Raw genomic sequence first — 13024 nt, 5'->3', positions numbered from 1 at the left:
TCTCATCACACACGGTGCATTGAACAAACTGTTCCAGCAGCCTGAGAGAAAATATTGTTCTTCTCTCAAGGATTACACAACCACCCCTGAACAATCCATTTAACGTTGATGCATACAGTAGACTTTGAAAAGATGCATAGAGCCTAATGAAAAAAGGATTCTGGAAACCATGTTTACATTACTCAAACCAGGGGAATCATTTAGTCACTTAACTTTAAAGTAATGGGTTTTCATGTCTAATAAGGAGCTGGTTTCAGTGACAGAAGTTACCCCTTCACGCTAAAGTTACGCTGTAGCTAGTGAGAGCAGCGTTTGATGCTGAGGAGCTTGTCTGACACATCATGTATTCCAGAAAGTCTTGGAAGTTTAATGAAACAGTACAAAAATGGCATGTGTATGAGTGCATTAATATTTACTTACAAAGTTTTAATCAGAAACGTGAGCTCTGTACAGTCCAGTGACTAGTGCTACTGGACCTTAACCTTTTTCTGTTGCATTATTTATGAGACATCAGATTAATCAGTTAGACATCATATTAATAAGGTTTTTAGCAAGTGTACATACTACTCCATTCGCTCTGTGTTTCAGCATTAAACAGCATAAAGTTTAGCTTACCTTAGAGCCTTCCATATAGTTTAATCCAAAACCTTCTCAGATGCATGTAAGAATAACATGAAAACATCACTCTCCAAATGATCAGGGAGCTCTGTCAGGCATTATGTATACTTCAGTAAAACCTTTCCACCATTTCATAGCCTAACAAATCAGACAAATTTCATTCTCACTGCCTGTTTGTTGAACATTTGGAGAACATTGTTATTGTCTGAGAGGTGTGTCAGTGATTCTTTTGCAAACTGTTTGTTCATCTCATTTACAGAAAAATAGTTCTTTAAAGAAGCATCCATAGAGACTTTCTTTAGGTAACCAAAAGTGGTTTGTCTGTGCAATTGCTCAAATGAATCCTTTCTGGTGCCTTTATTGTTGAATGAATGCTAACATAATGATAATTTCACATTGCTGCTCTATATTTTAAGGCATATATGGATTTTTGGGCAAATGAGTCTTTTATGGGCAAACTGTTCCTAGGTTTACTGCTAATCTGCAACTCTTTCACTCAGGTCAGTGGCACAAAACATTTATCAATTTAGAAGCAAGCAGTTTGTCAGAATATGACTCAGCCAACAATTTTGGCTTGGTAGGGCATTGTCTGCATGGCATTGCCAATGTATACATCTCCTCCATGCCTGGTTGCAGATACTTCTCTCTGGATGCTGATCCAGACCTTTTTTCCCCTAGCTAGCCCAGCTGACTGTGCAGCGTCTGTCCTGGTTGCTGAAGCGTAGGCCATGTGTGTGTGTGTGTGTGTGTGTGTGTGTGTCTGTGTGTGTGTGTTTGTGTATGTGTGTGTTTGGGCAGAATGGGGGCTTACAGTCCCCAGGCATTGTCTCAGGCAGCTTAGCACAGACTGCTGGTGGCTGAGAAGCTCACAGCTCCAGAAGGTGGTCTAGGCCTCTCTGCTTTGTGCCTCAATCTCACTTGATCCCAAAAGATTTTGTATCATCTTTTTTAAAACGGCCTTTCGTAACATCTGCCTCGATGTTTGCTCACACAGGGCTGTGGAAAGTAGAAATATAACTTGCAAAAGAGGCAAACTCCTGCTAGCAGATATACAAAATGTTAAAATGAACATCATATATGAGTGTCAAGCTGATGATGTTATAGCATACTCATTTTCATACTTCCCAGTCTTTCGAGTGTATTAAAATCAATATCACAACTGCAAAGTCTTGAAAGAAACTGTGAACCTTGTGCATGGGTACAGTCTCACAACTTTCAACAACACATTGAAGTTCACAATGTGTGATCGTGCACAAAGAAGCAACCATGCGAGTTTAATTGTTCCAAAAATATGTGGTTGGTGTTTTGATGAGCACCAATTAGCAATCAAATGTGACGATCTACAGGGCAATTTCGGATTCTGCTTCAAGCACGATGCGGCGCGCTACAGATGTACTTTTTGGCTGCTCGGCGCCTTCTCTGTTTTGCATTAACAATGAGAGGGTTGTCGAAATGTGAGAGAGTGCGGAGTATTCACTGGGTTATGCAACGTGCCTAGAAGCATGGCAGATTCCCTCATTAATACCAAGGAGTTACGCGCTGTTAAAGAGCAATTACAAACCCTGTTTGTGTATCTGAAGAATATTTTGAGAGGCTGTTCCTGTGCATTTTACATTCCTCCACGTCTTGAGGTTTGTAAAAATCCCAGCCCCCCAGTCCAACTTTACCAATGGACTTTCCAACCTTCATTTTTTTAAGAACTCTCATAGAGGCATTATAAATGATATTTATTTTTGTACTAAAGGGCTCTCCAAGTAAAATATGAATTGGATTTTCTTGGCGACAGCTGTTGGAGATCTTTTTGCCGGCTCACATTGTTCTTGTGCGCAGTTTCCTGAGCCAAAACAATACGGCTGCACCCTCTAAAGAGGTACTGTTCAGCCTCATTAATTAAAACTATAATTAGAATTTGGTCCCTTTTCCACTTAATCTATTAGAGAGGCAAAGCTTTGATTCTAGAAATCCATTAGACTTCTTCTCACTCACACACTTTTCGCCCTCTTCCAACATACTAGGTGGCTTAAGGTAATGATAGTTCAGTACCCGTCAGGCCTCATCTAGCGCCTTGTGGTGCGTTCTGGAGAAACGGCATTTTGTTTTCTGCTTCGAAAAGAAAACAAAATGTTTGTGTTTGTAAAGGCAAGTCATTACGTAAGTGAGTTCCCAAAGGAGCGTTCATTGTTCAGAGCTACGAATGGCTTTGTTCCACATTCATTTCGGGACAGTTTTATGTTGGGTTCACTCGCCAGGGCATGGCAAGTATTCAGCATGAATCAAAAACAAACCTTGTCTTCTGAAAGAGAAATGACAACCATGGCACATTATAAAGCATGCTTGGTGTAGTGGCACTGCTCAGTTATGTCTTAGAAGTCATCCTTATGAGCAGTAATAACAAAGTTTGTTAAGCATTTGTAGCTTATTGACACAAGCAAATGGAAAAAGTGCAGTTTCAAAGGATGTAGGTTGAACATAAATGTAATTACATTTTCTGCATATAAAAATGATTTCTAATTCGTTAACATGTTAGAAGTGTGTTAACACAATAAACTAATGCCAGTAATTTTTTAAAGGATCAGCTCTTAAATGGCCAGTACCAGTGTTGGTTCTCTTGATAAAACCAACGTTATTTCCAGTTACAGCAGTGCCATACATTTATCAGAAAAGTGCACTGACTCTAATTATCTTTTACAAGCAAAACACGCCACTGATGTGGCAATATGAGCAATTTGGCAGACTAACAAAAGCAATGGTAAAAGCAAAGTGGAAACCTACAGCTGCCCTCGAAAAAAGACGTACGAGAGTGAGAGGGCTACTTTCACTGTGTATATGATACACTCACTCTGACTGGAAGTCAGTGATAAAAAATGGAAAATGTTCACCCTGTGGAAATCAGGTGATAATTGTGTTCAGTTCATGTGACCACTGTGCTCATACAGTGTCAATAATGCTACTGAAGTATTGAAAGTAATAAATACATTCTGATACAGCTTATTTTCTCCACTTGTGTAGCTGTAACAAAATGCACTGCATTTTAATTTGGAAAAAAAAATCTTTCTGTAGGGTCAGATTTGTACAGATACGACATGATTTATTACAATCAGCTATACAAAAGAATATGATTCATGATTGTAATCATTTGACAGGTTTAATTATAAGTAATAGAATTCAATAGTTACATAATCACATTACATATTACAGAAAAATGAAAGTAATAGCTCCACTTTTGAGTGTTAATCTGTGGCAGCAGAAAAGCAAATGACATTGCCTTAAAGAGCGTTGTTCTCTTGATCAGCTTTTCTTACACCAGGGTGTGTGATATGAGGGTGTTTGTGTCTTTTTCTTTTTGTTGAGCTGAGTGTGGGTTTGGCAGCACAGAGCTACATGAGTTTGTTGTTTCTCTCATGGGTTTCAGTTACCGTGTGCAAGGCAACACCTTCAGTTTCAGAGCAGAACTTTGGAGCGTTTCCATGCAGTGATATCATAGTTTAGCTCTCTCCTCGATCTTTATCAGAGATGCTGCCTACTGCCGTTGTGCCTTTTACAGTAATATCAACATGTGTTCCTTCCTCTCTGCCCCACGTCCCCCCCCAGCACTTGCACATGCAGTCCACCACGCTCACCTTAGACTTCCTGTTGATTGGTTCACATTTTACTTTGCTTAATAAATACGTACTTGTCTTTTTTTTTTTTTTTGTACGTGTCTTTTTTTTTGTCTGTTGTCTGAGGCTGTAATCTTTGTAGATTCAGAATATGGTTGAAGGGTTAACAAATTTTTTTTTAGAATCAGAATTAAAAAATTTTTTTTTGTTAAACTGTTAAAGGTAAAATTAAATGACAGCGTAATTGAAAAAAAAATTGACATGGCTTACATTCATACATCATAAATACACCTATAACTTCACCTTTTCTCGTAAAGACTAAGAAAGGTGGTTTTCTACACTTCTTATGTATTTCTAAAGATATGCACTATGAATTCGGTGGTGGAAAGAAGAGACGGTGATTTGAAAGGTGATTTTCCACGTGGGGTCATGCTGATGTGGCATTTTTATTGGCAAACGAAGAACTGCACAGGGCCAGACACAAAGCTGTTCTTAGAAGAGCCGGACATGAAACTCTTCTTAGAAGTTCATCTCAGACTAACACTGCGATCTGTTATTCCAGACAAATCCTTGAATTTCAGAGAAATATCTTGCTGTAAAATTCCCTGAAAGGTGAACTACTAAATGATTCAGATGTGTTTTGCAAGCATGCTTTTTTGTTCCTGTTACTTTCAAATCTATATTGTTCATCTCATGTTCGTACCATAATATTGAGAGCTTTAAAGGAATCAATAAGGAAATCATCAATAGATGTAGCCTGAAAAAAAACGTGGAAGTTTTAGCTAATTACTGGATATGTGGGCCGTACGGTTTAAAGTTTGCTGTCTATTGTGCATTTTTATTCTTGTTATTTTTAAACATCTATTGTTGATCACATTTTAGTACCACAATGTTTAGAGTTTTAGAGCAATCTATAAAGACATCAGTAACAATGTCATTTGATGTACACTGAAAAAAGTGGAGTAATATTTATTAGACAGCTTTTTAAATTAGGGCTGTACTGGTTAAAACTACTGTCTATTTGAAGCATACAAGATATTACATACTGTATATGGCAACCCAAACTGCCTTGAACTGCTCAGCGAACAGAATCCAGTAAGATAACCCATTGAAAACACAGGCTTGTCTGGAGAAGTAAAGAAAAGCTTTTGTTTGAGATAAAACCTACTAAAACAACGTGTCTTTTACAGCTTAAACTCATCCCATATGGTGGAACACACTTTGGTTCCAAAGTCTCATGAATAAATAATGTACTTATTAGCTTCTGAATGTATACTGATTACTAGTTCATACGATTTAAGATTAATAACTGAATAATAAGGCTACAGTTTAGAGGTTAAGTATACATTTTGTACATGATATAGTGCCCTAGGAGTTGCATCTGCTTTACGATATGCTACGTCTGCTTTAGGCTACGATATGTGTGAACTGTGAATTGAATGCTAAGTCACTACAGCCAGTGTAGTGATAAGGTTGTCCAGCCGGCCTTAGCCTCTGCTCTGTGATGTCCCTTGTCCTGATGACCCACTCTCCCTGTGTCCCAGAGCAGTCTCTCACAGGAAATGAGTGCAGAGTGGGGGATGGGGAGAAAAAAAACCCCCATGACTAACATTTAATCAAGCTGCCATCATAGAGAAAAACACGCGGAAATGACAGCGTGCTTTATCACGCATGATAAATCCCAAGTGGTTGCAAATGAAATGGTCCTTTTCTTAAAAAGCAATTTTCAGTCATTCACTTTAAGTCGATGCATGTTGTTTGGTCGCGTAGCGCCATCTGAATCAGCAAGGCCCTACGAAGCTGACACTTGTGATCAAACATCTCAGGAGAACTACTTTTGTTCCCAGCTCACAGACATTTGGACTTACAGTAGACGCTTGTATTTGGTGCTGTTATTTTCAGTGGTCAGTAGTAATTCCTGTGTTTGTTTTGCGGGGGTTGCATGTTCGTGTGGCCGAATGACCTGCGATTGTTGGAGAATATGTCAAGCGGTCGTGTGAAGGAAACTCCAACAATGTGGGCCAGCAGATGGTAGAAAGACAGCTTTGTAATGAACTGATGTTCACACAAGGAGCTGGAAAGCCCTACAATGAATATGTGAATGACTGTGACGTCAGGCATAAAGATGCTGTCACAATAGATTAGACTCTCAGTAACTGTAGAGTAAAATGCACTATAGGCCAAAACAGTACAGTAGACTGTTAGACATTTAAGTTTCTATAAGACATGTTGCATTAAATAAAAGCTATTAAATATATATGAATAAATAAATACAGTCAATGCAAAGGTTTGGGTGCCCAGGTCAAATTACATGTCCTGTGGATTTTCCAAGTAAAAAATAAGAACACATCCTCTACAAAGAACACACCTCTGCTTAATTTCATGCACATTTCATGTTATTGTTTATTTGCTGAATTTAACATACTAGGGAAAAAACAAGTAAAATATGGTCTGTGCAAAAGTTGTGGCACATTTTATATTTTATGTTTTAAAACAATAATTATGTTTTATTTTTATGTTTTTCCAATATGTTAAACTGTAAAATTGTACAGCAGAAAATGCTATATTTACATTTGTCTCCTGTAGATGATGTACTTACTTACTTTCACATCAGCAAAACATCAACAAATTTGAACAGGGGGATTCAAACATTTGCATACATTAAATAAAAATACTGAATAATTTTGCTCTTTATTGGCAGTGAATTCAGTATTACGTTAGTTTTACCATTATTTTTTTACCTTGACAGGTTGAGACCTCAGAACTTCAAAGGTTGTTTTGACATTTTGGTAAAAACTGAGTTTGTTAAAAGACTGAGAAATCTTCTACTATAAGTGATGCACTAGCAAAGTTTTGGCTTTCTTTCAAAAATGGAACTTTAATAGTCTTTTATAGCAGTGAGTGGTTGTGCTCAGCTATAATGACTTTAGCCATTCCCATCTTTAAAAGCCCAAGTCACACTACATTTGTTAAACTGAATTGCCTCCCTCATCCTTGGACGCACAAAGCCGGCTTTTATACGTTTGCTCACCAAGAGAACCGAGGGCTCATCAGTTCTAAAATGCTTGTTTTATTTTCGTAAATGTGAGGGATAATTAGTGAGTCTATTAGAACTTTCCCAGAGGGTTGGGAACGCTTAACGTTGCGTGCTACTCTATGCCATGACTGCAGCTGCGAAATGGCGTGTTGTCGACTCGGCTCGCAGCTGATGGCGATTGGTTGATTGGAACGTGCTCCCATAATGCTCTCTGTCTCTGCATGTCTCCGCAGGAAATGGCTTCGTCAACCCCAGGGGCTCGCCGGGGCTTCTGGGTACTCCCAGTGGGAACGGGCTGGGGAAAGTCATGCCTACGAAATCACCACCGCCACCCGGGGGCAACATGGGCATCGGCAGCCGCAAGCCAGACCTGAGAGTGGTCATACCACCGTCCAGTAAAGGCATGATGCCCCCATTGGTGAGTACAGTGACAGAACATTGAACAACTGTATTTCCAGCCTGACTCAGTTTGTGCCACCTTTGCTACTTTTCTATTATTTTAGTTGTACTGTGTGTACCGGAGTTTTTACTGTTATCAGTGAATCGCATTTTAATGTGGCTTGCTACAGTCAAAAGTATGAGTGAGGGAATTCATATAAAAGAATAGCACAGTGGAATATCTCCAAGGCCCAGGTGCCATCACACTCCCTCAATTATTCATATAGAAATTAGAGGGCCTCTCTAATGATTATAATTAAGGTGCAGAGAGTTCGGACCACATTCAGCTCCTGAGGCTACACCAGCGTGTCACACTCATAAATCACTGCAAATGTAAAAAAAAAAAAAAAAAAAGCATAAAAAATGTTTTCCAAATTTGGCTTATAACGGGCTTATTTCAGAACTGCTTGGTGCTCTTTTTTCCCCCACAGTACAGAGTTCCTACAGAGTTGTTTGGGAAATATTGCCAGGGTTAACCAGGGTTCTCCTGTTGCACTGGCTACTCTGTGCAAATGTGCGTGTGAATGTGTTGGCATCTGGGAGCGCTAATGCTTTATATAAGAATCAAAACAAATGCTGATAGCCGAGTGGATTAAGCAGTTGAGACCGTGAAAGTGGATGTATATGTGTGCGTGTGTAAGGACTGAGGACTCCCCCTCTCCATGCTTCAGACAGGCAGTCTAAGGCAGGGGCAGGCAGTGTGCCCTGCAGACAGCCTGTCATTAGGACATAATGGTATTAAATTAATCACATCCCAGTGTGACAGAGTGGGGATGAAGGCTTAATCAGAAGCCCAGAGTGTGAGCCAGATAATATCTTGTCGCCCTTGTCGTGTCTCCCCACTGTTATTGATTGAGTGTGGGTATTAAGACAGTTGTGGCCCAGGCACAACTGAAAGGCCAGCTTGCTGACTTTAAACTTCACAGTATACAGCTCCTCCAGCTACGTCATATCATATGAAGGACAGCCCTTCAGCTCATTGTCAGTAAAGAAACTGAGAACACAAATGTATTCCATTCTAATCAACAGCGCTACTTAGGGTACTTATACTAGGATAAAGTAAAATATGTCCAACTGATCAAAAAGCCTCTCTGGTTAGCTGTACTACACTTCAGATTCAATAAATCAACAGGTTTTCCTGCAGTCAGTGGCGGGCAAAGTACACAAATTCAGTACTTGAATGAAAGTAGAGACTCAAGTTCATAATACAGAAGTATTTGCTTTTAAATGTAGTAATGTATCAAATGTAAAGTATTGTACTACACACACACACACACACACACATGCCCAGACCTAGTTACAATTGCTAAGCTATGACTGGACATGTAATATTTAGGGGAGGGATTTAGTGGAAGGTTCACTATGATTGGTTTGTTTCTTGTAAAAAGTAGTGATTTAAAATGTAGGATATTTCAGTGTGATATAAACTGGAGTGTAAGTATGTCTCCAAAAATGGAAATACTTTGTAAGAGTGCAAAAAAGTACTTGAGTACAGTAATGAAGTACATGTAGTCACCCATGTTATGGTTGTTAACAATTGCATTTTCATATGCAGCAATAGAGCAATGTATTTCTGTATAATTCTGTGTTTTCACGGATTACAAAATGTTGAAGAACTATAATGATAATACCTCTATTACATTTTAACATAAAAATATAAAAAGTCTATAATTCATTGTGAAGACGAGGGCATTATTTTTGCAAGACTCCTATAGTTTATCCACAGGTCAGCATGTGTTGTTACGCCTCTGTGGTGTAGTATTGGTTCCATCCCCTCCAGTAAACGATCAATTAAAGAAAGTGGAGGGCTGTATGAATAAGAATTGATGGAGCTGTTGGGCTCAAAGTCTGATGTATTGACGAACCTCTGACGTGAAAGGTTAAGCACTTCTTAGTAGTGAGGTCAAGTGCTTTCCTTGAAAGCACTCTCAGCGTTTAAAACCTATGCTCCTACAACACTCTTTTATTCTCTGAGCTCTGTGGGCTTTATTTCAGTTGGCTTGAGTGTTTGTGTTGACAATATACAAAAGCAAGCTCAAGCTGGAGCGTGCAATAAGTTGTGGCAACAAATTTGACTGGAGAGCGTAATTCATTTGACTAAAGGATGCGTTAGCAGGTAACCTGAGTAGCATTTGTTTTTACGCACCAGTCCCTAGCTTTGAATAGGTTTAGTCTAAAAGATATGATCTGGGTGCCTTTCGAATAGCTGGTAGAGAGGAGCAATACTACTGTGTCTTTTTGATCCTATATCATGTAATCTCAAGGCTAATATGCAGATTCAAGTACCAATACTTTTGATTGCATGTGAAAAGGGGGAACATTTTATTTATACAGTGAAAACCAGTAAAGTGCATGAGCAAAAAGTACATTTAAAAGTCTTTACATTAGACAAAGTCAAATAAAGACTATTGAGTGAAGTAAAACAGCTAATTTGTCTACTCCTGTGTGTATGAGTATAGTTCCTACATAATTATTAGATACCATATTTTTTTTTATACTTTTTCAGCATTAAACACATAAAACGTCATTGAAAGATACAGGACTGTGTAATTGTCAGAGACCACCATTTCATTTATTTAATTTACAGTCACATCAATCTTTAAGTAATTACTTTTTCAATCTCAGGAAAACAGCGAAGAAAACATGCATCTAACAGAAAATTACACAGAAGCCTCAACAACTCAATATATTGTCAGTTTTTTGCATATTTACTGTGTTCACTTTTAGTCTTTACTACAGTTTCCATTCTTTTTAGAACACTGCTTTCAGTTTTTCAAAGAAATCTGCAGTGATATTTTTTTCACAGCTCGAAGGTTCAGTCTTAAATGTTGATCACGTTTCTTGCTTAATAGGTAATGCCAAGCAGGTTTAGTGATGTTGAGGTCTGTGCTCTGGGGTGGACAGTCCATTGAACCTCAGAACACAAGTAGTTTATCTGATTTGCAAATGTATGAACTTCAAGGCGCACGGAAGACAAGCGTCGAGAATGTTCTCTGTACTGGCACCCAGGTGGTGGAATGAACTCCCACTGGCTGTCCGAACAGCAGAGTCTCTTGCTGTCTTCAAACGCAGACTGAAGACTCATCTCTTTACACAGCACTTAAATGAGCACTGAATTATAAGCTGCACTTATTTTATTGTACTGCACTCTGTATTGTAGTTTATTGTATTGTATCTTATTGTTATTGTAGTGCATTGAATGGCACGGAGTTCTGCGTTCAACTCTGTTTCTTTTTCTCTTGGTGTTTGCAGTGACATATTTGTCTCTAGCAGTATCTGAGCTCAGAACTGTCTTTTTCTCTAAGCTATTGGTAACTAGCAAAGATACTTTCTCTAGATTGACAAAGCACTTCTTGTAAGTCGCTCTGGATAAGAGCGTCTGCTAAATGCTGTAAATGTAAATGCAAATGTCTTCTGAGGCAAGAGTGGAGCTTGAGCTTCTCTCTCTCAAAGACAAAACCTTTAAAAGGTGTTTATCTGATGGTGACAGTTTTGATGGTCTGCTAGGTCTTGCACGGTTGTTCTGAATCTTTATATCTTTTAATAATTTTTTGCACTTTTTTTTCCCCTCATTTTTCCTTAATTTTCCTCTTCCTTATTAAATTGGTTTATTTTATAGCTAATCTCCTGAAACATGAACAACTTTTACTTATTGGTCTTTTTGGTTGGAACTTAAATAAATGAATGGTGGTCTCTGACTTCTACATAGTCCTGTACATATTCAGATTACTGCTGAAAGAAAACATATTGCAATGTAAATTTAAAAATCACTTTTCAGAAGGCAACAACAGGATCGGAAGTATTGATACCACTCGATCTGCCCATCCCTAATAGCTGGACTATGCCTTCTATAGTAAGTCACGATGCGAAACGTAGGTGTACCACGCAGGCTCCATATTGACACAATCCTCTGTTCTTTTTCTGTTGGGAACAGTCGGAGGAGGAAGAGATGGAGTTGGTGAGTTGTACTGCTTGCCTGGACCAGAGAATGACCGAAAATGTTTTCAACCCTCACTGTTTAAACTAGCAAAGCCACAAGTTAGCACAGGAAAAAAAAAACACATGATTAACATGGGTGCACTTGCTTGAGCTGGAGGCCGGCTAAGCTTGGCTGAACTGAGTTCTGGATGAGTTAATGAGTGCATAAAGTGTGCAGAGGAAGTCCGGTTTAAACTTGGTTTGTTCAACTCACACTGCATGCTTTTTTAGCCTGGCATAGGTTAAGGTCTGGACGGCCTGTCTTAGTTCTTCTAGTTTGAAAGTGTGTGTGTGTGTGTGTGTGAGAGAGAGAGAGAGAGAGAGAGAGAGAGAGAAGGAGGGGGACTCAAAAGGAGAGGGAGAGAAAAAGAAATCCTCTGACACTCCAGTCATCAATAATTTTCAACATTTACGTGAAGCTGTCCAAGTTTTTGCTCCTCTTAGAGTTTCTTCCTTTTCAAGAGTCTGCTTACTTCATTCGGGGTGACGTCATAGAGAGATAGAGCAGAGGCCAGGATGAGGTCATGTTATTCAGGGGAGAGGCCAACCACAGCGAGAAACGAAATGACTAGACTTTGTTTTTGCTCCGAGAAGAATTCGGGTTTATGCAAAACGATAGCAAGATATGAACTAATTCATCCGCGAAAAGATGTCATTGGCTCCTTCACAGTCGCCCATAGGCCTTTAATATGCATATTCACTAAATAATTTCAAACAAAAGCAATTGTCAATTGTAGAGCAACATTCCACTATAGCTTTCATATAGACATAATGTTGAATAATGGGTTTTAAAGTGGAATATACCTTTCTGGGTGGGATCCACAAAACCTTTGATAAGGAAAAAAAAAACTATGAAGGATAAAGTCTTTAAGACAAATACTGGAATGGAATTCTTGTGAAAAGCTTCTCTTAAGAAGTCTCTTAAGAACGTCTTATTTTCGTGAAGTCTTAACTATTTAAGAACATCATCCTTGTTTTTGAATGTAGCTATGGGTGATGTAGACTTTCAATATCCTGTTACATTTTACAGATTACCAGAAAGAATTCTACTTCATGAAACTTGTTAGAAGTTACAGTTTAAGAGGTTTACCTTGTCAGTTCTTACAGCATAATACATGTGTGAGACTGTCATAAGGTTAAGAAAATATTTAAGATCCTTTTTTTTTTAAAGAAAACCACTTGTTCTTACAAATATTTTTAGGAGAAAAGTTAAGAAAGAAATGAAGAAAATTCATTAAAAAAAGTTTTTTGATATATAACAATTTATCTCAACTTTTTTTCTCAAGTTCAGAAGAAAAGGCAGATTTAAGAAGGTTTTCTTTCATAAGACACAGGCTCAAGAATCCAGCACATG

The 13024-nt window shown here is 38.5% G+C and overlaps 1 protein-coding gene across 10 annotated transcripts in view; it reads left to right on the top strand.

Annotated features, from left to right (window-relative positions):
* mef2aa (myocyte enhancer factor 2aa) overlaps positions 1 to 13024 on the top strand; it is a 121287-nt gene that overhangs the window by 100125 nt on the left and 8138 nt on the right. For 7 of the 10 annotated variants that reach the window (XM_037539766.1, XM_037539763.1, XM_037539765.1 and 4 more), the window contains 2 exons: positions 7488 to 7672; positions 11627 to 11650. In XM_037539766.1, the coding sequence (XP_037395663.1) occupies positions 7488 to 7672; positions 11627 to 11650 (209 nt within the window). The remainder of the gene's footprint in view (positions 1 to 7487; positions 7673 to 11626; positions 11651 to 13024) is intronic. The other 3 variants (XM_037539767.1, XM_037539771.1, XM_037539770.1) reach the window with 1 other exon arrangement.

The sequence above is a fragment of the Pygocentrus nattereri genome, chromosome 7 (genome assembly GCF_015220715.1).
Source record: "Pygocentrus nattereri isolate fPygNat1 chromosome 7, fPygNat1.pri, whole genome shotgun sequence".
Classification (NCBI taxonomy): Eukaryota; Metazoa; Chordata; class Actinopteri; order Characiformes; family Serrasalmidae; genus Pygocentrus; species Pygocentrus nattereri.
Note: the sequence above shows the minus strand (reverse complement) of the source record. Positions and strands in the feature narration are given on the sequence as shown.